We start from the raw sequence: 27,757 nt of genomic DNA on the forward strand, positions 1-27,757 counted from the left end.
GAAACCAGATCACAGCCAAAAAAAATGTGACAATGAATATATGGATGTTCACATATAACTGAAAAATTGTTCTCTACACTGGAATTTGACAACACTGTAAAATGACTATAACTCAATAAAAAATGTTTAAAAAAAAAGAGAAAGTTTTCCCATTGATGTCTTAATCTCAAATCCTTAATAAAACTACTTAAATCTTTTCCTTGAGGTAAAGGAATTGTGGAGCAGGAACAAACTGGTCTTTATTTTTTTCTTTAACATATTTACACAACTCTACCTAGTCAATTCCGCTATTTGAACAGGGCAGAGGTCAGCAAACTTTATCTTATAAGAACCAGATAATAAATATTTTAGGTTTGTAGGGCATACAGTCTCTGTGACAACTACTCAGCTGTGACATTGTGTTACGGAAATAACAGGCCAGCCAAGAAACAAGCACCACTCGGAGGGTTGGAGTACTCAGATGTATTACGCTGGCGGGCTCAAAGGGGCTTCTGCTCCGAAGCTCTGAGCACCTCCAAGACGTGTGCATGAGGTTTTATAGGGTAAAGTACAATCTTGGGGTATTCGGCCAATAGGCATGGAACAACTTTAGCAGCATCATTATCACAAAAGTGGAGGCAGGGAGGCAGCAAACCAACATTCCAAAGCCAGATATATATCTTTGAAAATCCAGCTGGCTAGCAAAAAAAACATGAACTGCAAACCAACACTAATTAACTTAGATTTACAAGTTAGTCCAGCAGAACTCAGATCAGTATTCTGATACTTAGATTTGTGAGTTATCTTGTTAGACAAGCCCAGCCTCTCCTTCACATTCCTAGACTTGTGAGTTATCTTGTTAGACCAGCCCGGCTTTTCCTTCACAATTGTAGCACAAAAACAGTCACAGGTAATAAAGGGTAGTCCCCCTTCTCCGTGGGGGTGTACATTTCAAGACTCCCAGTAGATGCCTGGAACCTCAGGTAGCACTGAACCCTGCGTATGTGTCTTCCTATACATACATCCATGATAATGTTTAATTTATAAATTAGGTGCAATAAGAGATTAACAACAATACCTAACAATAAGCTAGAACAGTAAATTAACATACTGTAATAAAAGTTAACATGAATGTGGTCTGTCTCAAAATATCTATTTTACAAATTTAATGCCTTTTCCATCTTTAAGCACTTGCCATGCACTGTGGCCACACGTTGGCGCAGTTTGAGGTACAACAGCAAACTAGCACAAATTCCTTTTTCCTTCTTCATAATTTCATAGATATAAGATTCATTCTTACCATAGATCAGAGCAATGTCAGCCTATGGGTTTTTTTCTTTCCTTATCAAGTTGAGAACTTTCACCTTTTCACTTAAAGGAGGCACTATCTCTTTGGCAATTCTCTTGGGCATATCCAGATTGCCAGTATCACTACTCTGTGCTGGAACACAAGCGGTGCGATACTGATACCACAATCTGATATGGAGGTGGCTAAGTAACAGGTGGGCTACAAAAGGATGGCCCACCTCCCAGGCAGGATGCAGCAGGGCTCGAGCTGTGGGCAACTCACTCACCTCCTTTCATGCCCTCAGCCTTGTGCTTCTGAGACAGGAAGGGGGCAGGGCACAGCCACTCAAGGAATGCCACCGCAGTTAACATCAAAATGGTGGAAGATTCAACCCCCAGTAGGCCTTGAGGCTCAGGATGATGAGAGATTTAACTTCTAGCAGATCTTGAACTTCATTATATGCCCACTGTAATGTATTAACAAGGTGAATAACATGCCCACAGGCACCATGGCAGTCCCAAGGCTAGCCACAAAAGGTCAAAGGGTGGGAAACGGCCAACTGCCTGGGAATCCCAGCCCCTTCCCCTTAGACTGGTCCTTCCACTTATTAGCACATGAAGCCACCAAGCCCATAAAAACCAGCAACACGACACCTCGTGGCCGCCCCTCTCTCTCCCTCTTTGGAGATGGTCCACACTCTGTCTATGGAGTATGTACCTACTTTTAATCTGATCACCCAACCCCCACACCTCTTGGCCTTTCTCTTGCCTTTCAATGTATCTCTCTGAATAAATCTACCTTTACTCAACTGTGGCTCGCTCTTGAATTCTTCCCTGTGCGAAGCCAAGGACCCACACTTGGCGGGGCACATCCCAGGAGCTCAACCAAGACCTGGGACACAGCCCTTCTCATGCCCCACGTCTGTTTTCCTGCATCACTTCCAGGGCTTGGCAGTCTAGCCAAGTGCAGAAGGGGACGAGGAAGGAAGAGAGCCAGAAGCTGAGGGCTGTCAACTTCCAGATAGCAGTGATTTACATTGACCTCAAAGAATCTTTACGAGCACATGTACAATAGATTTTAATGCAAGGCTTTTTCCTTCTCAGCTAATGGTGTCTAAAGTTACCATAGGGGAGAAGCAATGTTCAAGGTGACATGCAGAGTCATGCAGCTGTATGCATGAATGAAACCAAGATGAACTGGCCCATAAGTCTTCTCTACCAGTGATTCAAGCCTACTGCAGTACAAGTATTGTGAAAAAAAGTGGTAGCTATATATAAAATTACAATTTTCCAGGCATTGTGTAAACATATTATTTGCCTCACCTCCTTTCCTTCTTAGATGATACTGATGGCCTTAGTTTAGAGGTGTACAAATCACACAATCCCCCTATGAAGTTGGTACTCTGATCATTCCCATTTCACAGATGAGGAAGCTGAGGAAAGCCTGGGATCTGTACCTGGGAACTCCTGACTCCAGACCAGATCCCAGGGTTCCAACACTGGGATTTACTGTCCCCGTGTTATTACAAACTCGGGCACTGAAGTGTATAAAAGTGTGACGGGGCAAGTGCTAGGCCACAGCAAGAGGTCCTGGAGAAAGCAGAAAGTGGAAGAGATTTCTTTTATCACTGACTTATGGACAGAGTTTTCAAACTCGAATTTTGAAAACTTTATATTTTATAAAGAATGATAGTTCAATCAAGAAATTGATAAAGTTTTAACAATAGGGCAAAATTTGATAGTGGGATATATTATTAGTGTCCATTTTAGGATCAGAAAAAAAACCCGTCTGAAATCATAACAATAATAAGTAAGTAAAAGTGTAAAGGACTGGGGATGGATGTAATAGAGTTGTAGCTAATTGTCTCTAATTGCACACTAGCTGATTCAGGAATACAAATGAAACAAATCTGATGAGGAGAAGCACTCGGCCACCTGGCTGTTGATTCCCTCTTAAGTACCTTATTGTTCTCAGGAAAAAATAAATCCACAATAACAGGTAAGGATAAACAAAAGGAAAAGTACTGAAATCAAGCCCCAGGAATAATAGCCCCCTCACCCATATCTAAAATGTGAAAAAAAAATTACTTCCATAAAGTCACCGCTGTCCTCAGCCATTTGTGAACGTCCCACAAACCTTCCCACTTTTCTGAAGAACCCCAGAGTGAAAATCTCTGAACCACAGCATTTCTAAATGAGCCTCAGCAGAGAGCTGATTTTACTCCTCTTTCCTCTTTGTCTCCATTCAACCCTTCTCTCCCAAAACCTAATCTTCACCCTGGGGACATGCCTCCTCAGCCACGCCTGCCCATCATGACTGACTTCTTTGTTTATTTCTATTCATCTCTGGCACAGAAACTTCTGGGCTATTGCTAAAATACAGCCATGGACATCAATTTTTGTTGTTTTGTTTTGTTTTGTTTTGTCTTGTTTTGTCTGAGATCAATTGTTTTTTTCTGTCTGTCATGGACATCAGTTGTTTTTTGTCTGTCTAGCATTCCTTCCTGCCTGTTTTCTGGTAATGGAACTCTGCTAACTTGGCAGACAGCCCTTCCAGGATTCATCTGATCCTACAGGAGACGGGGACCAATCACACCCCTGGCACCGGGGCAGGCACTTGACCAGCCTTAGTCATAACGCCTCATTCCTTTGACCATAGACATTGGTCTAAGGAAGGTGCACGTAAGTGGATGACAGGTGAGGGAAGTGGATTAAGATGTGTTTTAGAAATACAATCAATGAGGCTGATTAACCTCAGTGAACTTGAGTTTCCTCCTCTATGAGATGAGGGACTTAGACCAAAGGCTCTTTGAAGGCACCTCCAGAGAACCAGGGTTCTCTGGGCTTCACCTATGAAGAAGTCAGTCTGCCTGGTCCAGCCATGTCCCTTCAGGGAAGGGATACCTGGCAAAATTGTGCATCCAGAGTAATTTTCTTCCATAATCTCAGACTCAAGTTTGTTCCTCTTTTCATCAAAACCTACTTTTAGGGTCTTACTTAATTTAAGAAGTACAATAACTGCTTACATTGTGACTCTTTGTTGGAATATTTACATTTTAAAAGAGAAGCAAACCTTTAAACATGAGAGCAATGCACGGGGCAATAACTCTCAATAATGTAAAATGTGAACAGGTTAGTGTGTGCATGTGTGTGAGAGTGTGTGCATACGTGTACATGTGTGGTATGTTTGTGAGAGTGTGTGTGCACCTGTGTGTATATCCTATATACATGAGTACAAGTATATATGAGTAGCCATGCATGTGTGTGAATGTTTATGTGTAAACATACACCCATGTGTGTGTTGTGTGCATGTGTGTACACATGTGTGTTTCTGAGTGTGTTTACACACATCTGTGTATGTATGAGTGTGTGTGAGTACATATGTGTGCATGGATGTGTGAGTGTATGTGTAAATGTGAATGGGTGGGCACGCAAAGTGTGTATGTATGTGCATGCATGTGCCTGTGTGCGTGTGTGCACACCTGTGCATGCACTAAAACAGCTGGTAACTCTGGAGGTGCAGTTGCCAGAGGTGGGGGCAGGGAGCGAAGTGCTGGGATCCAAAGTGTCTGGGAACCGGGACAGCTGAACGTAGCAGAGGGCACCAGCGCAGGCACGAGGCTTTCTCTGTTACAGAGCTGCAACAACATTGTGCTTCGCTGACAGGGCCACCAAGGCACGGTGGCGAGGCTGTGTGTCCAGTACTCCGTGCCCAGCTATGGACGGGAGAGGAGGCCACATCTCTCGAGGTCCCCTGCCCCACTGAAGGCCAGGAACCACAGAAGCAGAAAGGAAGGGACCTCCCAATGGGTTCTTTCTCTGTCTTAAGAGACAGAGCCTAGAGCAGAACCCCAGAGCCAGGTGCTCCAGGATAGCCTGGCCTGGAGGAGGGAATCCACGGTTAGCCCGGTTTAATACGAAACTTAATTTTTTCACAGCACTCAAAGAATGGAATGCCAGCCTCCCCGACTAATCCCCCAGAAGTACCAGGATAGAGTCCTACCAGCCCCCAGGGAAGGAAGAACCAGTTTTTCAGATGCTAATCTTTCTGTCTGGGTTTTGTGGGCTCTGGGAAGTCTTGTGAAAGAGGGAAGAATACCGAGAAGAAATGGGCCTCCCACCAGACTAAGTGGAGGTCTGAGGGCTGGCTGGGGAGAGGGGAGGCCGAGGAGGGTGACTACGGGTGTAGCAGGGGAAACTGCCCAACAAAGGTGAGGACTGCTTGCTTGGGAAGCACAGAGGTGGGCAGGAGGCAGGAGAGTCTTGGGAGGCTCCCCTGGGAGGGACAGTGTTCAGGGCTTCTGGGAGCCACTTGGGAGCTGAATCACTCAGCGAGCATCAGCCTCCATCTGCTCCCACGACCTGCGGTGATCCCTCCTGGGGACCTATAAGGACTTGCCTTCACAGCTCTCACCCCACCTTCACCCCTCTGTGACTGATCAGCTGGACCACTGACCCATCAGGGCCACAGACTTGGTTGCAAACCCATCTGGTCATCCTGTGTGAACACACTCCACCCCCCAGGACGCCCATGGCCCAGAGGAAGGGGGCGGGAGTCCTAGGCATCTGGCAGCAGTCGGTGACATCGCCATCACCTGTACTTGGAGGGCCCACGAGATTGGCTCCTGAGCTGGCTCAACAGTTAGTGAAACCCTGTTTGAGAGTTTTCAGGGGAGAAAGAAGCTCAGGATATCATGGGGGTAGGGGTCAGTCATTTAATATGCTTTTTAAAAAGAAATGTAGCCTTACTTTGTACCCCAAGCTGGGACAGTAGATGCCAGTGATGTCCTGTGACTGTCCTGTTGGTTCGAAGGTACTATCTTTCAAGTGATTGTCTGGGTTTGCGAAAGGGTATGTCAGGTGCAGGCCTGGCCAGGCCCACGAGCCCCACCTGAGCATACGTGCACGCACACACCCTTCAGGATTTGTCACTTTCTGAGCTTTGAAGTCCTGCCTCTCTCTGCCTCTTAGCATTCCACAAATAGGAGCTCAGTTCCAGCCGAGCAGTGTGGGGAGCTCTCACATTTCTGGGGGGGAGCTCAAGGTTGCCCTCTGTCCTGGCAGGTTCCTGGCCCCTATACTCTGCTGGGACCCCGCTCCTCCAGCCCGGTGACCACACCAGGCAGCTGCGCTTGGAGCCAGGGCCTGCTCAGCAGCTGCCCAACTCCCTGGGTGTGGGGTCCTCCGCCACAGCCCTGCCCTCCCTGTGTTTTTCTTCTCCCAGGTGGGCATCCCATCAGCCCACCATCCAGGGCCCCTCTGGGCAGAGCACTTAACAATCACTTCATCCTGTGCCCCAGGTTTGGTGAAGACAGGTTTTTCTCCTGTCTTGACTGGTCTGAGGCAGAGCTTCCCATGAACACTTCCCACCCGCAGCAAAGACCAAGAATCTTAGAAACTGTGGGGTAGAGGGTATCGCTTAGTGGTAGAGTGAGGGCTTAGCGGCTGGAGGTCCTGGGCTCCATTCCCAGTGCCTCTGTTAAGGGGGGGGAAATTGGATAAAGCAAAAGCCCTGAAGCAGCATAAAGACCCAACATGAGTTCCAACATGTGACGATTAAGACAGAAGAGGTCTGGGGCAGACAAGCACGAGAGCTCTGGAAGGGCGACGTGAGAAAGGCCCAGGAAGGAGCTTACAACCAGGTGGTGTGGTCAGCAGCCTGTAGGACAAGAGCCAATCAGAGACGTTTGATTTGGCTCACGCAAAATTTCTATACATTATACGCAACATTTACAAGTTAGAAGACTTCACGTAAAAGTCTGGATTTGTGCTGGCTTTTCTGGAAACATGGGAAGAGTTGGAAACTGGGCCTGTGTTCTATTGCGGCAACTCCTGAACAGAACAGAGCCAGGGCAGCCACCTCTGAGGACCCTCACATTTGCCTATCGCTCTCTGCTCTGCACAGCTGCTCCTGCCCAGCCTGCCCTCTGAAATTTAGTTCGCAGGCAGGTCAAAATACTAAGTTTCCCTGAGGGCAGGGCCAGCCTAGGCAGGAGCCTGGAGATCAGCCATGAACGGTGAGGAAATGGGCAGCTGAGCCTACAGGGCCACGCCCTCAGACGGGATTTGAGTCACAGTGGGCACAATAGCAATGGCGTCTAGCAAGGCTACCAGGAAGTTCCTCCCTCATCTAGAAAGGCCAGATGGGGGCCATCCCGGACAGAGCCACTCCAGAGTGCTGGGAACCCCCTCATCGCAGCAGGGAGCCGGCGGCCAGCCCTGCAGGCCATCGGGGCAGTTCCACCACTCGTCCAGAGTGAGCTGAGAGGGCTTCCTGAGCCCCCCGAGATGAGGACTTTGTGCGATTTCTGGAAATGTTATAATTTTCTCTTTAAATATCTTGAAACAAACAAACAAAAATCTTTAAACAAAAAATGTCCTATGAACTTGTTTGGCGGGCAGCAAGGGAGGAGGGTAGGTTGGGGAGGCTAAGCGCTACCGCAGAGTTTGTCTGTGAGGGGAGCGAATTACAAAAGAGAGACATGCGCGTGAGTTTAATTTGAAAGGACCTGGGACCAAGAAGTGATCGGTTGAACCTACCACGGCCTTGGTGACCCCTGTAGCTTGCTCCAAGCCAGAGAAGTTTCTAGTTCAGTAGTGTGCTGGAGCCAGGGTCAACCAGCTCGTGCACACCTTTTCCCACCTTCACAGTCAGAGTCAGTGGTTTCATATTGGTAGCTTGAAATCAGCCACCACCATGGGAATATTTACACCACAGAAGTTGCAAATGCTACCAATTAGAGCCTCCCCTCCCCGCCAGGAGCTGCTGGGCACTTACCAGCTCACCATAGCTGGTTCTCCTGTGTGCCCGGTCAGGCCCAGGATGGGCTTCTGGGGACATGTCATATCTTGGCGAGAGAAGCCCCCAAGTTCAACATTCCCCGACAGGGTCCCAAACAGGAAAGGCAACAGGCAGGCAACAAGCTAGATAAGAATCCAACAGAAGTTCTGAATTATGCAGAACCTTCACTGACTGACTTCCTTCTGTTTCCTAATTGCTTCTCCAGAGAATCCAGGTGTGAAGAGAAGCTTCTTCTCTGAGCCAAGTGTGCTTCGTTCTCTCTGAGCTGAGTTCATACAGAAGGAGAAGGGCTGTGACCAAAACCCATGTTCCGGGCACTAGTCAAGCACCTTTCCACAGCCCTGGATAGCTGTGGTCCCAGCATACATGTAGGATATGTGACGAGATATGTGAAATGGTGGGAAAGGAATCAGAACGGGGGGAAAGAGCGTGCTCTCCACAATCCTAATCTTTCTCCTCCTGGATGGCCTCACACAACCACCCTCCTCCATCCCCCAGCTGCCAGAATTCAGCACCCCCACACACACAGTTTTGCTATCACCATAAACGTTCTCCTCAGATATCTTTCTAGTTACCTTCCATCTGCCACACCCTTGATCCCATTATATCTGTGCTTAAATATCACAGGCATCGCCAGATCTCCTCCTCCTTCCCAGCCGGGAAACAAAGGTTGATCATCTCAACCATATTGCTTCAATTCCTCTGTATGTCCCTGGACCACAGTGTCCAGCTGAACCTTGGAAATCACCACATGTGGTTGCCAGTAACCGGGCCCCAAGTTACCCACAAGTTCTATCTGACTTGCCTGCAAATCAGAGGCTCCCATGACCCCTCTCCTCGGAATTGACTGTTGGCTACAACGGCTCACCAAACTCAGAGAAACACTCACTCTCACTCACGTTTCCCAGCTTACTATAAAATGAAGGAAAGGATAAAGGATACAGATGAACAGCCAAAAGAAGAGATCCACAGGGCGAGGTCTAGGGGGATCCAGAGTGCAAGAGTTCCTTTCCCCGTGGAATTAGGGTGTGCCAGCCAGGAAGCTCTCCAAACCTTGTACTTCTGGGATTTTTATGGTGGTTTCATCACATAGGATGATGGATCATTAATTCAGTCTCCAATCCCTGCCCCCTTCCTGAAGGATGGGAGGCAAGACTGAGAATTCCAAGCTTCTAATCATGGCTTGGTCTTTCTGGTGACTAGCCCCCATCCGGAGGCTGTCCACAGCCCACCCAGAGTCACCTCATTAGAACAGAAGTACTCCTAGCACCCAAGAAACTCCCAGGGATTTGGGAGCTCTGTGTCAGGAACCAGGGAATGAACTCAGGCGAGGAAACAAGAATTTCCTTTCCCAGGTTCAGCTACTGACTCTTCTTGGGAGCACAGCCCCTGCCTCCTCCTGGGGTAACCTTCCTGAGATCAACTCCCAGCCTTCTCCCTGCTCCCCTTTCCTCAGCCTGCTCTTCAGTTCATCTGCCCTTTGTAAGATTCCTCTTTTCTCTCCTGTCTTCTCCTCGAATTCCATTCCCAAACCAAGCATCACACATCGAGGCTGGTAGAAGGAATGAAGGAAGGAATGCCCAGTACCAGGGGAGGCCTGGGGCAAGCTAGAGGGCACAGGGCATCAGCTCCAGCCCACTGCTCCTGCACAGGAATGAAGATGCCCTGCTGCCAGGTCTTCCCACTTACCTGGAGATCCTCAGCCTTCTGTTTTATATGAAACTCCCTGTTGTTAAATGTTGACAATTAATTCGGATAGTTATGGTTAGACATAGAGCCTGAAACAACCAAAAAACTGGGTCCCCCTAGTCCTTGAAGAAGTTTCATTCAAACCTTCACAGGAGGTAAGGAAAATATTTATATTCTAGTCTTCTAGGGCCACCATATACAGAAGGTGAGACAAAACCTTTAAATTTCCAAATTAAACCAGCCTGATCTTTCAGAAACTGCCAAAATATCATCTTCGCTCTAATTCCACCTTTGCATAGCTCTGACCTTTAGAACATGCTTTGTTCTTTTTCTTTTCTTTTTTGGTGGGGGAGGTAGTTAGGCTTATTTATTTACTTATTTATTTATTTTCAGTGGAGGGGCTGGGGATTGAACCCAGGACCTCGTGCATGCTGAGCACACACCCTACCACTGGGCTATACCCTCCCCGCCTAGAACATGCTTTATTCTTTTTTTTTTCATGCTTTATTCTAATGAATTAAAAACTGAGACTTTTAGTTGAAAATGGGCAGTCTTAATTCAATCAAGAAGTAATACCACGTAGCACAGGGGACTATATTCAACACCTTGTAATAATCTCTAATGAAAAAGAATATGAAAACAAATGTACATCCGTATATGTATGACTAGGGCATTATGCTGTATACTAGAAATTGACACATTGTAACTGTCTATACTTCAATAAAAAAAGAAAAGAAAAGAAACAATGCCACCAAACAAAAGTCCACAGCCTTGCAGACACCGGCTGAGCGCTACTCACCAATCCCACACTCAGAACTGGCTCCTCTCCAGGCTCATCACAGACAAAGCCTCCGCTGTCCCACTCCCCACCTCCCTCCCAGCACTGTCTGCTGGCATCATCCCCTCCCTGGGGTTCCCACAGCACAGAGTGCCCTTGCTAAGCTGCTTCCTCCCTGAATGATTTTCTGGCCTCGCCTCCCAAGGCCTTCCTTCCCCTCCAACCCCATCCTCACCAGAGACCAGTAGGTGGAGGCTTCCCTGTGCTGCCCTGTGTGTGAAATAGAAGAAGGGAATGGCAGAAGACTGTGAGTTGGTTTTCTGAGTCCCGGGATCACACCAGAGTTTTCAGAGTCTTGCTGCAAAGCACATGCCACAAAAGCTCCACCAACATGCACAGACACTCCACCAACACCCTTCAATCAAGAATCAGATCTCTCTTACCTTTCTGGGAATTTTATTGGATTTTCCCCAGAAAAAAAATCTAGGACAGCTCTGCAAAGCTTCATGTGTACTCTATACTGTTTAATTATGTGCTTGTTTTGCTCCTTTGGCAAATATTTCTTTCTGAACTTAGGCCAGTCCTGCTGTGCATTCATGCCCAAGCACTGAAAGCCCCTCTCCAAGTGCTGGGTGGGGCTTGGCACCAGCTAGAGGCCCTAAGCATCTGTGGGTGTTGAATAAAACTGCCCCAGCCTTGCCTAATCATTGGCTAATAGAAAGCCTTGGGAGAGAGAGGAGACTAGAATGAGAGGTGGCTACACCGACAGCCGAAGGTGCAACTAAAAAGCGCTCACTCACCTTGCTGCTTCCTCGGGATTCAATCAGCAGCCCTGCGGACTCTGATTCCAGTGCTCAGCCATGATCAGGCGAGGCTTCCAGGTGGCAGCAGGACTTGGGTCACACAGAGCCCTTCCTCGTGCCCCCCTCCTCCTGCCCAGATTCAACCCTGCCTCAGCGTTCGGATCCTCCACGGACTTCCTGGTGAGTGAGTTCCTAGCTCAGCGAGATGGGCTGAGCCCTTCTTCTGGGGGCTGAGGGTATAAGCAGCACCCCAAATCTCCTCTTCCCAGGCTGTGGCCGGGGCAGGTGCGCAGTTTGTCTGGAGCTATTTGATTTGGCAACGGAAACCAAGTAGCCCCAGACTAAGACCACCAGGATACTGTCATCCTTATCTGGATCTTGTGTGGCCACTAATCACTTTCCTCCTATGGGACTCAGACTATTGCAGCTGAGTTGTGTTGGCCCCAGGGGGAGGACCCTGTGGATGGTCCCAGCAAGCAGCTGTCTTACTGCCCGTGGTTGTGATTGGTGCCTGAGCACCTGGCTCCATAGAGGACTCTGCCTCATCCCACAGATGTTACCACATCACCATATTTCCTCAGTTTCCCCATCTGTATAGTGGGGCTAATTAATACTAGCTATTCTCAGCCTTAAAGAACAGCTCACAAGTTTTAAAACAAGACAATTATAATACACCACCACAGAGCAGCATGCCTCTACTTGTCGGTCCCAATCTTTTTCCCTCCCTTCCTTTGCATGTTAGCATCCCCTTGCCTGGTCACCCACAGGAGTCCCCGGGGGCCATTTCCTTCAAGTCTACACTGGCAGAAGGGTTTAAGGAGCCCAAGAACCCAGGAGCATACTACCTAGAAGTCCCACAGCCCAAGCAGCAGCCCTCCTCCCAGGAAGCTGTCTAGTCTCCCTGATTTTTCCTGCCCAGGTCTCAAGGTTCTGTCGGCCAAAGGCAGATCTGAAGGATTATGCCCTTCCCAATGCCAGCTGGTGTCCGGAAATGCTAAGCCTGTACCACGAATTTCTGGAGAAGACCAAGACTGATGACTGGGTCAAAGTGCCCTCCTTCAAGTCTAACAGACACCACATCCGGGGGTTCAAGCTCCCATTGGGATTAGAGGTTACCTCAGGTGAGGCCTGGCCAGCGAGGGCCAATTGGCACACATGCAACCCAGCCCACCCGGGTCAGTTCAGCCAGCCCCTTTCTCTGTGTTCAAGGACTCTCCAGAAGGAAATCTACACGTGTTACCAAGTCCAAACTGGTTCTGCTCCCCGCACAACAGGCCAGTAAGTCAGGAGACAAGGTGTTGGGGCAAGGAATAGCGACTTTATTTGGAAAGCCGGCAGACAGAGAGGATGGCAGACTAATGTCTTGGAGAACCATCCTCCTCAAGTCAGAATACAGGCTCTTTTTATACAAGAAAAGGGGGGGGGGTGTGGTTGGTTGTTGCAAATTTCTTGCTGTAGGAACTCTTTGCTCCTGCAGCTGTCCCTGTGGGTCAGGTCATGGTGGTCCTCCAAAACCTCCAACAAAACAAATGTTACTCTCTATTCTGCAACTTGTTATCTTTATGTGAGTGCAGAGCTAGCAAGACTAAGACCAGAAAATGGTGCCAATTCTCAGGCAGAAGTTCCTTCTGCTACCTCCACCCCTCATGCTGCAGGCCCGGGCAGGTGGAGGAGGAAAGTGTCCTGTCAGGTCCCTGGCTCTCCTCCTCCCCTCTGAACGGAGCACACCTGGCAGCTGCCTCTGCTCCCAGACCAGGGCGCACCCACTGGAGAGCTGCCAGCTCAGCTCCCTGCGCTTCTCCCTTCTCGCAGGATCTTCTTCCCTTCCTGTCAAAGTCTTCTCCCAAGTCCTCCCCACCCACAAAAGGCCTCAGGACACGCCCCCATCGCCCACTGCAGGCGCTGGCATACTGGCCCTGACCTGCCGGGCCCAGGCGGCTCTCCGCCAGGTCAGAGTGATCGCGCTTTCTACTTCCTTCTCTCTGCGTGTGCCTGTGCGTGTGCGCATGTGGGCTTGTCTCTCATTCATGCATGTGTTCCTCCTGCCCGAGGACAAGTGAGTGCTACAGTAGTCAGACTGCTGTGGGTTAACAGAACAGCAACAAAACAAACAAACAAAAATACAAAAACAGGTGTACGAAAAATTTTTAAAGAAATTGGTTTCTACCCAAAAAGGATATAGTTCTTGTAGGTGCCTGGGTGAAAAATAAGAACCTTAGTGGGCTCTTCTGCATTTATTTTCCTGTTTAGTACTGTTGTTGTTTTGAATTATATATGAATTACATGTCTTAAATCTTAATTTTCAACGGTTAAGGTGTCTTAAAGTCTTGACAGCTTCTGATCCTGTCTCTGCCCCCAAGAAAGAAACTTACTGAGTTTTTCTCCTTCCACATGAAGGGCTCCCTGAGGAAAATTTTCTTCCACTTCAGAACCAGGGCTCCCTGAGGACTGTTCTGTGCCCCTCTCAGACAGGGTTCCCTGAAGACAGGGCGGTGCCTCTGCTGTTCTCTTAAAGGCTCCCTGGGGGCACAGCCTGTTTGTTCTGGTTCTCTCCTCATCTATACCTGAGGCAGGCTCAACCCACGTCCTTAGGCGCTCTCTTCTGCTGTGACACTGCCCATCTCTCCCCAGACAAACATGACCGGTGCATTATCACCAGGTGCATTGAAGTGGAAGGACAAGGCTATGAGTATGTCATCTTTTTCCATCTGAGGGAGAAGAAGTCCGTCTGTCTTTTCCAACCAGGCCCCTATCTGGAGGGGATCCCAGGGTAAGACCACAGGCAGAGCCATGGTGGACATCTCTGATTGCTTCCTGTGCTTGGCTTAGCTGGTCACTCAGGCATAACCAGCCCCTGGAGTCTGTACCTCCCTCCAAGGAGCTGGGTGGGGAATGGGGGACACTGGGCTTTGGTCTCACGGTCTCAGGTCTGGAAGGACATCCTAGGTCATCTGGTCCAGTCCCCATTGTGCACATACGGAGCACCTCCTTACTCAGGTCTGAGAATTTTCCAGTAAGACGGAGTCTTGGAAGCCATTTTGAGAAGGATGTGGTAGACTTGGAAGAGGACAAGATCTGGAATTAGGAGCCAGGGTTCCAGTGATGTTCTGCCACTGTGGGCCTAGAGACCCCATGTAAGCCATTTGTACCTCTGGCCTTCAGTCTCCTTATCTAAAACTTGGGGCAATAGTATCTAGCTTCCAGAGTGGCTGAGAGATATGATATTATGGGCCTGTGTGTATGCGCTCATAAACCGTAAAGCACAATACAGCTATCAGACACCATCTATCTAAACCTCGTGTTTGACCTAGGAGCACTCTGAGGCACACAGAGGTACGGCATCTTACCAAGGTAACACAGGCTTGATTCAAGGTCAGGTCCAGGCTTCCAATCCAGGAGCTGGGACTCCAAGTCCATTGCTTCCTCCACTGTATTCTGCTGCCTTCAAACTGAGAACAGACCCCAGGAAAGAACCCACACTGGACATAAATACATCCACAATGGAAATTAGGCTGGCCCTACACCTCTTGCCTCAGTACACTGGGTCACCAAGTCCAAGGTCGTCTGCTTTCTCTATCCCTGTTCCTGCTTTTTTTATTTTTCACTGAAGTATAGTCAGCGTACAACGTTGTGTCAATTTCTGGTGGCCAGCACAATGCTTCAGTCATACATGAGTATACATATATTTGTTTTCATGTTCTTTTTCACCATAAGCTACTATAAGATATCGAATATAGTTCCCTGTGCAGTACAGTATAAACTTGTTTATCTATGTTCCTGCTTGAGACAGTCACTGAAGGCTATTGTTGGTGTCAGAGTTCCTGCAAGGGAGCGGAGAGAGGAGGGGGAAGGGGCAGCTTTAGGGTCCCATAGCCTGAGAGAGACTCAGTTGCAGTTAAACAGAATTCAAAGAGCTTAATTAGATGTCAGCGCCTCTGCAGGCCATAGATTTCAGACTGCAGCCCTTGGTCAACTTGGCCGCCCCAAAGGCATCTTCCATGGGGACTCTGATTTCCACACTGGTGCATGCAGATACTGGGGGACTAGGTCAGAGTCCTACCCAGGCCTTCTTTTCCTTTTCAAAGAAGGAAAACCCATAAGAAGGCAGGGGCACACAGGGGTGGAGTGTGGCGGATTTTTATTTAATGGCTCAAGGAGGTGGCGCAGGAAAGGTAGAGGAAGACCATCCAACACTGAGACCAGTGGATGGAGAAAGTCCAGAGAAGAGACAAGAGCTGAATTAGAAAAACCCAGTTCGGTCTATCTCCTGTGCAAAGAAAAACCCAGTTCTTCCCTGCTGTCTTTCCTTCCTTTGTGTCTTCTTTGCTCTCACATAGAATACTTCCCTTCTGACACTTCTGATCACCAAATGTGTGAAGGTTTTTCCCAACAAGCAATTCTCTTTACACCAGCTGGGTGTCCTAAAATTTAACTCAATTCTAACACTATCTACCTGGAGATAGTGTCAGATCCCACAAATTAAGGGCTCAATCCCACAAGGCTGCCCTGACCCTTCTTCAGATGCCAAGTGCAAGCAGTAGGTCCCAGGTTACCCACAACTTCTGTCAGATTCGGCTGCAACTGGTGGTTCCCACAACCCTCTCCTCTGGTTGGATTAATTTATTAGAACAGCTCACAGAACTCAGGGAAACACTTACTTACATTTACCGGTTCATTAAAGATAGGATAAAGGATGAACATCCAGATGGAAGAGACCCACAGGGTGAGGTCTGAGAGGGTCCCAAGTACGGGAGTTTCCATCCTTGTGGAGTTGGGGTGCATCGCCCTCCCAGCGTGGATGTGTTCACCAACCTGGAAGCTCTCTGAACCCAATACTTCTGGGATTTTTATGGAGGCTTCATCACATAGGTATGATCAATCATTAACTCCATTTTCAGCTGTTCACCCTTCTCAAGAGAATGGGGTGAGTAGAGGGAGGACTGAAAATTCCAAGCTTCTAATCATGGCTTGGCCTTTCTGATGACCAGCCCTCAACCAGGAGCCACCCAGAGTCATCAGAACAAAAGACACTCCCAGGAAATTATAAGGGTTTCAGGAGCTCTGTGCCAGGAATCAGGGGCAGAGACCAATTTATATATTTTCTATCATCTCAAAAGTACTCACTCAACCCCTAGGAGGGGTAGGTTCGTGGCTGACCAAGAGCTACACTGCAGCAACTACACACTTGCCAGAGGGTCCCTTGCCTGGCCAGCGTGGATGAGGGCGAGCAGGTTTAGGGATCTTTGGCAGCAACTCCCTCTCTTTCAAGCAATGTGGGAAGGGAAGTGACTAGAAGCATACCTGAAGTTTTGTAAACATTACCTCATTTGATTTGATGAGATAGAAATTATCTTTATTCATAATTCACAGTGGGAAAACTAGGGCTCAGAAAGGTTTAGCAACTTGCTCAAGATCAAATAGGTAGTGATGGTGGAGCAAGGAGTAAAACCAGGTAGGTGCAGGTTGCATGGTTCCCAGCTCTTTCCACCCAAGGGAGGGGGAAGCAAGGGTGTGGGAAGCCCCCTGGCGGCAGGAGCAGCTGAGGAACCCACGGTGGTGCAGCAGGCACAGCTGACCTGGTCCATGGAGAAGCAGGATCATGCTTCTGAAAATCAAAAACTCGAATCTGTTTCATGTCATCTGCATTCTAAAGTTGGATGCCTTCCTATTTTTCCCAACTTAACCAGCAAGGCAGCTTTGGCATGAAGGTCAGCTTACACAGATAAGAATGAGAATTTTACACACCTTATAGAAAGCAAATGTTTGCAGTATGCTGCTGAAGCCGGCTCTCGGCTTTCCACAGGCAGCACTGCTCACGCTTCCATCCTGTCAGCACTTTATGGTCCTAAGTTAACTTTCACATTTTACCCATCTGGAAAATGTGGGCTCAACACTGGCCTCAACATAGTGACTGGTGAGGTGAGAGTGTGGCCCAAGGCCATGACTTCGAGACTAAAGCCAGCAAGTTCAGGGGCTTTTCCATTCCTTGTAGGATGCACCTCTCCAAATTACAGTGATTGCTACCAGCAATTAGGTGATGAATCAAAAAAAAAGGTTTTCCATTAACTATCAGAAAAACAAATTTTTCCTGGTGAAATAAAATAATTGTATCAGTGATTGCTAACACATGCTGTAGCAACAGTGGAAGAAAAATCAGCTGATTTTGACCGGTTTGATCAGGCAGGATCCAGATCTGTGTCCTTGCCTTTCCTAGGGAAAGACAGGTGGGGTGGTTCCAGCCCTGGCCTTGTTCCCTGCCCCCACCCCAGGTTTGCCCATGGAGGGTCCCTGGCAACCATGACGGATGAGGCATTTGCTAAAACTGCTTTCCTGGCCGGAGGGGGGCTGTTCACATTAAACTTCAGTATCAAGTACAAAAAGTAAGTGTGGATCCTTGGGGTGTTGGCCAAAGTCATAGCCCTTTTCACCACTGAGGGGGCAGCCATCCTGTGTTGGGGCACCGAAGCCCTGTCTGTCACTCTCCTTCCCCAGCTCACTGCCACACAGTCCTCTGGTCCTTGGCCAGAAAACTTCCGCTGCCTGACTCTGGTAGCTGGCAGGTGGGCCCGAAGCCCAGAGCCACTAGAGTCCCTGAGGAAGGGGGGGATGAAGACAAGGATGGGACAGAGGGGTGGAGGGATGGGGGCCAGGGGTTCATGTGAGGGGCTAAGCCGCTTCCTCTCCCAGCCCTGTCCCAGTGGGCTCTCTGGCTGTGCTGAACATCAATGTGGAAAAGACTGAGGACCAGAAGATATACCTGTCCTGCATCATCCAGAGCAGAGACCAGCAGACAGTTTATGCCAAAGCCTCAGGTAAAGAGATCCTCAGCCTCAGCCCCAGGCCCTATCCTGCCACCACCAAGCCAAGAACAAACACTAAGGATCCAGTCCCAAGCTGGGGGCCAGCTTTTTAGAGTGGGGTTGGTCACCTGCTGCAGACACAGACAAAGTGAAGGGGAACCCAACTAGGATTTTTTTTTCTATGTATGAGTGGCCCAAACTGCACCACCAGGACAGGACCCAGGTCCTAAGTAAAGGGGTGCAAATGCTCTGAGCACCCCATCAAGCACCCACCACCTGCTCTGGCTCCTGCCGCTTGGCTCACCCTTCTCTTGCAGGTGTTTTCCTCCAGAAGCAGCTGGAAGAAGAGTCACCCCAATAATAGCGACTGTGGCTGCAGGAGAGCCCACCACTGACTGCCCTGCCCACCTGGGACCCCCCGCAGGGCAGGAAGGGGTGCCCCGGAAGTACCTGGTGACATGTGGAAGAGGGCACTTTTTTCTGCGTAAATAAAGTCTGCAGCCCCATTCTCAGTCCAAGACTCTTCTGTAGTTGGAAATCAAAATCCTCCCACATACCCACCTTCCCCTTCAGCAACAAAAGAAGAGATGTCCTGAGGCCTGCCTGGTTCTTGGCACCGGGCGAGGCACCAAGCACACAGCGATGAAAGACAGGGCCCCTGGCCGCGAGATACACAGCTGTGGGCCGGGGGCAGGGCAGCCCACGAGCTCCTCACACACCAGCGTGGCTCTGATTGTAGGTGCAGAGCAGACAGAGGGAGGAGAGGTCAACTTTATTCTGTGAAAGCAATCAGAAAAGGCTTTCTAGAGGAAGCTGTGCTCGAACTGAATCTCAAAAGTTAAATAGTGTCCACCAGGCAGACGCGTGAGAGGAGGGTATTCCAAGCGGAGGGACTGGTCCGAGCAAAGGCACAGAAGGGCAAAAGAGCACAGAGACTTTGGAGAACAGCAAGGTGTTGAGCAGGGCAGAAGCTGAGGGGAGGAGAAGAGGGTGGCAGCAGGTGCAGGCCACGGGGGTCTTCATAAACCCTGCAGTGGAGCCTGGACTTTGTCTTGTAGGCAACAGGGAGCCTTGAAAGGGTCTGGGCTAGGGTGGTGACATAAAAGTTTTGTTTTTCAGAAAGATGATGCTGGTGGCAGTAAGAGGTCAGCAAGATTGAAGGTGGCAGCACTGGTTGGGAGACCGCTGCAGGGCCCCAAACTAGTGACAGTAAGAATGTGACATGGTTCCAAGCCATGAAGGTGAGAAATGTGGAAACTGTCACAAATGGAAGAGTATAGGACTTTGCCATTAATTGTGAAAAGTGGATCTGTGAAGGGGAACTCTTGAGGATGACTCCACGTTTCCAGCTTGCTGGTTCCAGGTGGCAGAGCTGGAAGGTGGGGGAAGATATGAGCTCAGTTTCACATGCACTGAGATTGAAGCGCCTGTGGAACTTCCCCCAGGTGGTGAGCAGCAGCAGGAACCTAAATATTGTAACTTGAAACTCAGGATTGATGAGACACTGACTCAGTTTGTAAGTCATCAATATAAAAACTGACATGGAACCCCTGGGAATGGATTATGCAGGATGAAAGTGAAGAGGAGGTGAGAGGAATGAGAATGACGGGAGGGGAAAGAAAGGAAGGACAGCGAAAGGGGACAAAGGCAGAACCTTTGATCACACTAAGCCTTAAAGCTGGGGCAGAGAATCAGTGACCCACTGAGGAGGCCAAGAACAAGATAAGGACCATCCTTAAGAGGGGGAATTCAGCAGTATCAAATGCTACAGAGAAGGCAAGGCAGATGGGAACTAAAAAGAGCCTTTTGGATTTGGCAGTAAAGAAGGTGGTGGTCTCCTTTGTCAAAATATCAGAGCAAAATCCCGATTCTGGTGCATGAAAAAATAAATGAGAATGACAAAATGAACCTAGGTGATTCTTTCTAGGAATTTTGTTGTTGTTATGTTGTGTTATTTAAGGAAAGATTTGTGTATATTTATAAATTGCTTTGGAAGGAGCCAGTGGAGAAAGGCTGAAAGTCTAGGATGGAGAGAGGTGTCATCCAGCAGAACAGCTATCTGGTCTTAGAGGTGGATCAAGAGCACAAGTGGAGACAGGAGTCACAGGAGAGCATCAGCGTGAGTCTGAGACCAAAAGGAAGGAGTGGAGGGGTGCAGAGCAGGATGGGATGTTGAGGGGATGCGTGCCAGAGCACCTCGACTTCCTCAGTGAAATTGGAGGCAAAGCCACCAGTGGGGAAAGAGGTCTGAAGGAAGGGCAATGATTTGGATAAGCCATATTGGGGATCAGGAAAACAAATTGACCAAGTATATGTGGGCCAAGGTATGTGGAAGGCCCAGTTGCTGGTGAAAACCAGACATCTGAAGTGGCACCAACCTGAAGTGAAAGAAAGGTGTGAGTCAGCTGGCAAGACTGAAGGGCAATGGCGGATGAGACAGGTAAGAACAATGGTAAAGGATGAAAGAGCAACATGGCTGGTACCCATTTACAAGGAGGAAAAGTCTGATGTGAGGGAGAACAATGGACTGGTGGAGGCAATGACCACCCAGGAGAAGCTTGTACCTCCTCTGGGCCTGTGGAGGAGTGGGTGGAAAACCAAGCAGCTTGCACAGAGATAGGCAGCATTCCAGCCAGGCCAGTAGGTAGAGGGGACATCCAGGAAGAGGTAAAGGATTAGAGAAGTTTTACCAAAGAATGAGAGCCCCAAGGGACATATCATAAAGGACCTCATTATTAAGTATGGTGATGCCAAAGATAAACCTTTGCATCTTCATAGCCTAATCCTCATCTTAAGTAGAATGAACTTTTCACTCATATAAAGTCTAGTTTTGGGTGTCTAGGAGTCATTTAGGAACCTGTCTTGATGAAAGCTCAGCCATCTTTAACACGTGATTTCCAAAGTCATCCTCGGTGTTGATGAGAAAAGAGAGAATCACAAGGGAGGTTTGGGGTTGGGGTAGGGGTGGGAGCAAACCTCAAAGTGTTTCCTCAGTCACGAGACCCCACCAAATTGCAAGAGAGTTTGGCTGGAAAATATGGTCTAACTCTATGTTGTAGAAAAAATGGACATGGGTTTGATAAGTAGCTAGCAGCCACTGCCTCAGTTTGAAAGGAGCATTGGCAGAGGCAGGCAGGATGAGTCTGTGTCCCTCATACTGACAAGTGAAGAATTCAAGTTCAGACCTAAGCTAAGATTCCAGGATCCGGGACTGGGGCTGGGGGTTCCGGGGATCAGAGAGAATGCACCTTCTGTGGCCCGGAACAGGGTCGGAGAGCTGGACACAAATTCAGCAGTGGTGGAGAGGCGGGTGGATCATGTTCTCCTTCTAGCAATGAGACCACGCACTTCCTAAACCATCAATCTTGAATAATGGGCAAAGGATTGGTTGACATGGATTTAAAAGTCCTTGATCCAGTGCCCTCCAAAAGCTGGAGACATGCTAGAGGCCATAGTCAGAAATCTTATGGAAACCAACTATGCCCTCCCCCATATGGTCATGTAAAAATCCTTTCTCCTTTTGTGCTTTTACAGTTGCCTTTGATAACCAATTAAACCCAGAGTCTAAATCATTGTATACCAAAAACCTCTTGTCTTTTGTTCATGCTCAAGAAGGGCCTAATCTTAATTTAAACACTCCCAAGAGAAGAAGGGAAAGGTACTCTATCCTTCCTGTGCAGTCAAGAGAAAGAAGAAAGTCAAAACAGTCGTACTGGAGTTGAGGCAAAGACTTACTTTGAATCTAGTTTTCAGCGCTCAGAAGCACTCGCAGTTCCTTTAAATGCATGAACAGAATGATCACTAATGGACTGAAACCACCATTTAGAGAAATACTTGTCACATATTTGCCATCTGCATTTTCTCAGAAGGGCTAAGGATTATTTGAACTGTTAAATGTTTGCATACTTCTGTGACACCCCTGCCCACTTGTCTCTTTACTTAACCAAGGTGTTAAACATGACTGTCATAACCATTGTTTTCCATTAAACCAGAAGTATATTATTTGATATTTATCTCATGTTTGTAACCTTAATTTTACCACCTCAATGTTCACACGTTGTTGACTCCTATATTAAAATATTTTTGGTTAGGAAGAAGATAAAATTGTATGCTCTCCTGACACCCTCTATGATCCTCCCTGACTTTAATTTTCTCCCCTGCTGATTCCCATCTAATAAACTAATAAACTGTACTTTTTACTAATTTATTCTTATCTCTTGTCTTTCTCCCCTACTAAAGTATAAAGTCCATCTTCCCAGGAGATTTCTGTTTTCTCACTGCTGTATCCCCAGAGTTCAGTATACAGTGCCTGGCACACAGTAGGTAGTCAATAACCATGGACAGATGAATGAATGAAAGAATGAATGAAGCCACAGAATCAGACTCCCCTGAATCCTGCCCTCCCTCTGGACTTGTTATCAGAGAAGCCAGAAATGTCCTTATTGTCAGGTTAGATTGAGCTGAGGTTTCTGTGTACTTTCAGCAGAAGTCAGCCTAACTGATGCCCGTGTGTTGTCTTATGTAATCTTCACGTCAACTCTGAGAGTTAGGTATTTTCTCTCCACTTTCCAGATAGGAAAGGTGAAGCCCAGAGAGATTAAGTTGCACACCAGAGGTGACACAGCTAGTAAGTCGCAGAGCTCAGCCCTCCAACCCAGCTGACGGGTGCCACAGCTGTGACTGCGTGGCTGCAGCACTCCATACACATCACCCTCCCTAGAAATGACACCAGGGCTGAGCAGAGTCACAAGCCACAGGATCGGAGGGTCTGGATGTCACCAAAAATCTCCATAAAAGAAACATTTGCCCCCTCAAAACCCTCAAGCATCAGATGTTAAAATAATCCCCTGGTTTGTTCCCCGAATTTCACAACTTGTCTTGCTGCTGCCTTTGTTACTGCATGTCTCTCCCCTCAGGCTGCTTCCCCTTCTGTGTATCCCCAGGACCCAGCACTGTGAAGGGATAAATGAACCGATTCAGATACAATTCTGCTTAATATCACTCATTCACTCAACAAATCCTGAAAAGCACCTGCCTTGTTCTAAGCACTGTCTTTGTGATGCTTACCATCCAATAAGGCAGGAAGACATTAAATAATTATGTAAATAAACTCTAGGAAAAAAAACAACTACTATGAACAGTGCCGTTAGGAAAAGAACGGGGTACTGTGAAAGTAGACAACAGAAGCCTCTAATTTCATTGGGAGGGTGTTGGTGGCGGCCTCCAGATGGGAAGAATGAAGGGGGGTGGGGGAGTCCTAGGAGAGGAACTTGTTTATGCAAATATCCTAAGGAGGGAATGAAGGATAGTGAACGTACCTGGAGTACAGTTGATGGTCTCATCTTGTCAGTCGTGGCCTGTGCTTCCGAGGATCTGCCTTCAATCAGGAGAAGGAAGAGGGAGACACCCTCCATGTGTACAGTTTAACCCACTTCTGACAAGGACAGGGGGATGGGGCCACAGACCAGCCTGAGCTCGACTCCCTGATGGAACAAGCTCTGCCCTCAGTATCTCTATGTCCAGAAATCTTGAGCCTGGTCACTTTTCCTTGGTCCCGTGTAATTCAGAGAACTAGTCACTGCAAGGCATTCTGTCTGGAAGCAATTGGGATGGTTCCAGAAGGGTGCAACCAGGGCCAAGGCAGGATTCCAGCAAAGAGGGCTTTGCAGAAGATACCGTCTGTGTGGCCATGGCTGTGGGCTTCACCCAGGAGGGCTGAGGTGGGGCCAGAGTAGCACAGAGGGATGGAGACCACTGCCCACTAACGGCCGCCTCCCTCTTCCTTGCCGCCCTCCCCAACTCCCAGAGAAGGCCCCAGGGCACAGCGCTGGCTTGCTGCTAGAAACCTGAAGGAAGGAGTTAAGAAGGCCGGGCTGATGGCCACAGAGACAGAGCTGTGTTTATCCAGGAAAAGAGGTGGTACGTAGGCAACGGAGGCCCCTGCCAGCTCCTCCCAGAAGGACTGGACTAGGGTAGTAAGCTGGAGAGGAAGCTGCTCCCCTCCGGGCTCTGAACGCTTCCTGGCCAGAGGCCAGGACCCAGAGGCGGCCCACAGGTGAGGCCTGCTATCTGGGCGCCCGCCCGTCGCTGTGGGCTCCGACTCCCAGGCAGAAAATCGGAACATCGCGCTCCCTGGGTTGCGGCGAGGCGGTGCGGTAAGCGCGCGGCGGCGGGGCCTCCCGGAGTCAGCTCAGGGGGTGGCGAAGAATCAATGCTGCCTTTGTGCTCAGTGGTTTCCTAGGGAGAAAAGGAGTGGAGAGTGGGAGGGGCGGCCCAACAGCCGGGCCGCGCTGCAGACTCGGGATGCGGTAGGACCGGGAGGCACGGAGCAGGACGGTCAGGGCAGACGAGGGGTGGGATCCTGCGCCCCCGAGAGGTGCGTCTTCTTGAACCGGCCTGGGTGCTCGCAAGGAAGCAGCCAACTGTGCAGCGAGTCTGCTTCTGGCCTGGAACGACTCGAAAAGGCGAAGGAGGAGCAATAGGAGGCAGGTGGGGCCAGGGCCGAAGGATGGCTCAGCCTGGACGAACTTGCGGCGCAGGGAAGGGCAGCCCGCGGCGAGGGTGGGAGGGGGGCGGGGGAGGAGCACCGAGGGGCTCCAGATCAGACTTTGTAGAAGAGCCCGAGTCTTTAGAGTCTTTGGAATGGGCAGCGAAGAAAGCGATGAGCCCGCCGAGGGCCGCGGTGTCTCTTCAGGGGGAACATGTGTATATATGAGCTGGGTTCCGGGATCTGGGTGGGTGTTTGTGACTACAGACCTTTTAATACCGCGGTGTTACTCTATTCTCTTAATAGGAGCCTAGGGCTCTAGTAGGTGTGTTAGACCTTCTAACTCTGACATGGGTAGACATCTTTAGTACCAATGGGAGGGTCTGTGTACTCGGATGCTGGAGGCCTGATCTGAAAATGTGACTGTCTAGCCCTGGGCTCCCTCTGTTTCTTCCCGGGCACCCTAACTTTGCCGCCCTTTGTTTTTCCTGCTCAAACACGAGGCCCGTAAGCCCCGTGGGCCAAGGGAGGAGGGGTTGGCGGACCACCCGGTGTACGTTTGCAGCATCACCCACCGCAGGCTCTTCTCTCCTCGCCCAGGCCTTAACCCAAGACGCTGGATTTGGCCCCTCTCGGCTTCGTGGAAATCGGACTTTCAGCACTCCCAGCCCACCGCATGTGGCTCTTGGAGAAAGCTGGCTATAGGCTAGGGGCCGCGGAGCCCGAGGCCCGGTGGGCGCCCTCCAGCCTGTTTCTTAAGCGCCGCGCCCCGGGCTCGCTCGCGCGCACCTGCCCCAACGTCCTCACCCCCGATTGCATCCCGCAGTTCTTCATCCCGCCTCGGCTCCCGGACCCAGGCGACGCCGAGCCCCTCGGCGGGCGCGACGCGGGCAGGCGCGGCCTCCCCTCGGCCTGTTCGTTGCCGCACCTGGCGGGCCGCGAAGGCTGGGCCTTCCTGCCCGAGAGCCCGCACACGCGGCGGCGCGAGTCCCTGTTCCACCGGCCGCCGGCCGCCCGCTCCGGCAGGCTGCCCCCGGCGCAGTCGCGGCTGCACGTCTCCGCCCCGGACCTTCGCCTCTGCTGGGCCCCCGACAGTGATACGGCCTCGTCGCCCGATTCGTCGCCCTTCGGCTCGCCGCGGCCAGGCCCCGACCGGCCCCGGCCGCCCAGGCCGCGCTCGCTGTGCCCGCAGGAGGCGAGCTCGGCAGACGCCAGCCCGCCCGCGCCGCGCCGCGCCGGGCCGCCCGCGCCGCCGCTCTTCCACCTCGACTTCTTGTGCTGCCAGCTGCGGCCGACCAAGGAGAGCGTGCTGCGCCTCCGGCCCCGGGGCGGGCAGCTACGGCTCTCCGCCGAGTACCAGGCCGGGCTCGGGAGGCTGCGGCTGCGCCTGGTGAGCGCCGAGGGCCTGCCCCTGTCGCGGGCCGGCCCCGGGAGCGGCGGCGGCGGCTGCTGCGTGGTGCTGAGGCTGCGGCCGCGCGCCCGACCGCAGGCCCTGCGGAGCCGCGTGGTCAAATGCAGCGCCACCCCCATCTTCAATGAGGACTTCTTCTTCGATGGGCTCGGCCCGCCAGACCTGGCCGCCCGAAGTCTGAAGGCCAAGGTGCTGGATAGGGGCGCAGGGTTCCGCAGGGACGTGCTGCTGGGGGAGTGTGAGACGCCTCTTATAGCCCTGCTGCCCCCCTTGGGCGGTGGGCTAGGTCCCGGGGCCTCCCTGGCGCCTGCCCATCTCAGCCTGTAGACTGAGAGACTGTCTCTTCCTCAGGAGGTCCCCACCCGCTCTGCAGTCCTCAGTCTTTCCATCTGCCCGGCATGTATTTATTTTTGCTAATAAAATGTCTCTCTCTAGCAGGATCTCTCCCCTTGTTCAGATCTGCAGCCCATCCTCTTCCCTATGCCCTGGTCATAGGAGGGGTGGAGGAAGCTCATTCAGGTGGTCCGAACTGGAGAGGACCTTAAGCAGTGGTTCTCAAACTTGAATGAACATCAGAATAAGCAGACATCAGAAATCCTAGATGAGCTCATTTACACATGCAGAAAGAACCCTGGGCTCCATCCCCAAGAGACACTGACACTAGTTCAGTAGGTCTGGGCTGGGTAGGTCCTAGGTTTCCTGTTCAACAAGGCCCCTACCCCTTCAGGGGGCCCTCCAATCACTGAGTCACTCCAGAAAAAGCTCTATGATTGAAACCAACAGAAGCCACTTCCCCTGGGGGTTCCTTGGGGCCGCACAGGGGAAATCAGCACTCCCCCACCCATCTACAGTCCTACTCACACTCACATCTGTGCTGAAGAGGGATGAAATTTCTTTGCCTTGAGTGAGGCAGGGGATGTCAGACTAGCGCCCAATGCTTCTAGGTGTCCTCTCCCCTTCCACACCTGTGCCACCCTGGGGAATAAAGCTAGAGCAAGAGCCAGAGACGCACTTGGGTACCGAAAGACCAAGATATTATGTCCCAGGGGTTGAGGTCTTGGGGGAAGAAGAGAGAGTATGAGAGCTGTTCTCACGGTTGCCCAGAAGTCTACCCGAGTGAGTAGGGGGTAGTGTGGAAGATGGAGAAATGTAGGTCACGTTGTATTTCCCTCTTACCTGAATGTCCCTGACGTCAGCAGTGACCTTCTTTTCTCTCACCCCACCTTCGCTGGAGCTGCTTCCTCTTGGCTCAGGCCAGGCTTGGAGGAGGAAAGAAGGAAGGGCAAGAGGGAAGGTGGAAGGGAGGCACTGGGCCAATTTTTCCTCGTGGGCCTCTTCTCATTTTGCCCAGTGCCCCTAACCAGGGCCAAGCCTGCTGGATGCAGGTAAACCTCAGCATGAACAATGCGAGCATAACACACACCTCCATTCAGAACACTCCTCAGTTCCTTTTCTCACCCCCTGACTGTAGCCCCAGGCCCAGGCCCAGGCCAGGAAAATCTTGCTCCAGATGTCCACCAGGTGGTAGCATTGACCAAATAATAGTAAGTACTACCAGCTATGCAGAGATCACCACTCAAGAAACTTTCAACAGCGGTTCAGCCATTCCCATGAGGGTTAAGTACTATTGTTAATATTGTTATCCAACGTGACCTTGGGTTTCATTCATTCAGTGAAGAGTAGAACTAGGATTCAAGCCCAGAGAGCCTGGCCCTGGAGTT

The 27,757-nt window shown here is 50.1% G+C and overlaps 2 protein-coding genes and 2 long non-coding RNA genes across 8 annotated transcripts in view; 2 read left to right on the plus strand and 2 right to left on the minus strand.

Moving 5' to 3' along the window:
* LOC140688107 (uncharacterized) overlaps positions 1-25,688 on the minus strand; it is a 28,415-nt gene extending 2,727 nt beyond the window's left edge. Inside the window, exons 1-2 of the long non-coding RNA XR_012062857.1 lie at positions 25,201-25,688; positions 23,457-24,375 (exon numbers count right to left, since the gene is read on the minus strand). This is a non-coding gene — a long non-coding RNA (uncharacterized lncRNA). The remainder of the gene's footprint in view (positions 1-23,456; positions 24,376-25,200) is intronic.
* On the plus strand, positions 11,232-18,644 carry THEM5 (thioesterase superfamily member 5). 2 transcript variants are annotated; one of them, XM_006217009.4, is made up of 6 exons: positions 11,232-11,518; positions 12,258-12,459; positions 13,970-14,108; positions 17,608-17,718; positions 18,026-18,150; positions 18,456-18,644. In XM_006217009.4, exons 1-6 carry the CDS (start codon positions 11,396-11,398, stop codon positions 18,497-18,499), a joined length of 744 nt encoding a protein of 247 aa, XP_006217071.1. In that variant the 5' UTR covers positions 11,232-11,395; the 3' UTR covers positions 18,500-18,644. The 2 variants fall into 2 exon arrangements, with proteins under 2 accessions (XP_006217071.1, XP_072802658.1); XM_072946557.1 differs by lacking the exon at positions 13,970-14,108 and having other exon boundaries at positions 17,553-17,718.
* Positions 13,558-17,614, minus strand: LOC140688108 (uncharacterized). The gene is made up of 2 exons (XR_012062858.1): positions 14,686-17,614; positions 13,558-14,413 (listed from the first exon to the last, which is right to left on the minus strand). It is a non-coding gene; the product is annotated as an uncharacterized lncRNA (long non-coding RNA).
* C2CD4D (C2 calcium dependent domain containing 4D) lies at positions 24,171-26,470 on the plus strand. 4 transcript variants are annotated; one of them, XM_031688977.2, is made up of 2 exons: positions 24,171-24,293; positions 25,226-26,470. In XM_031688977.2, exon 2 carries the CDS (start codon positions 25,302-25,304, stop codon positions 26,361-26,363), a length of 1,062 nt encoding a protein of 353 aa, XP_031544837.2. In that variant the 5' UTR covers positions 24,171-24,293; positions 25,226-25,301; the 3' UTR covers positions 26,364-26,470. The 4 variants fall into 4 exon arrangements, with proteins under 4 accessions (XP_031544837.2, XP_072802656.1, XP_031544839.2 ...); XM_072946555.1 differs by lacking the exon at positions 24,171-24,293 and adding an exon at positions 24,400-24,514; XM_031688979.2 differs by lacking the exon at positions 24,171-24,293 and adding an exon at positions 24,489-24,627.
* The last annotated feature ends 1,287 nt before the right edge of the window (positions 26,471-27,757 follow it).

This window comes from Vicugna pacos, chromosome 21 (genome assembly GCF_048564905.1).
Source record: "Vicugna pacos chromosome 21, VicPac4, whole genome shotgun sequence".
Classification (NCBI taxonomy): Eukaryota; Metazoa; Chordata; class Mammalia; order Artiodactyla; family Camelidae; genus Vicugna; species Vicugna pacos.

Excerpts from the sequence above, each read along its gene's own strand:
- C2CD4D (XM_031688977.2), top strand. The coding sequence starts at position 25,302 with ATGTGGCTCTTGGAGAAAGCTGGCTATAGGCTAGGGGCCGCGGAGCCC.
- THEM5 (XM_006217009.4), top strand. The coding sequence starts at position 11,396 with ATGATCAGGCGAGGCTTCCAGGTGGCAGCAGGACTTGGGTCACACAGA. Across the intron at positions 11,519-12,257 it reads GATCCTCCACGGACTTCCTG|GTCTCAAGGTTCTGTCGGCC; the intron begins GTGAGTGAGTTC and ends TTTCCTGCCCAG. Across the intron at positions 17,719-18,025 it reads TTCAGTATCAAGTACAAAAA|CCCTGTCCCAGTGGGCTCTC; the intron begins GTAAGTGTGGAT and ends TTCCTCTCCCAG.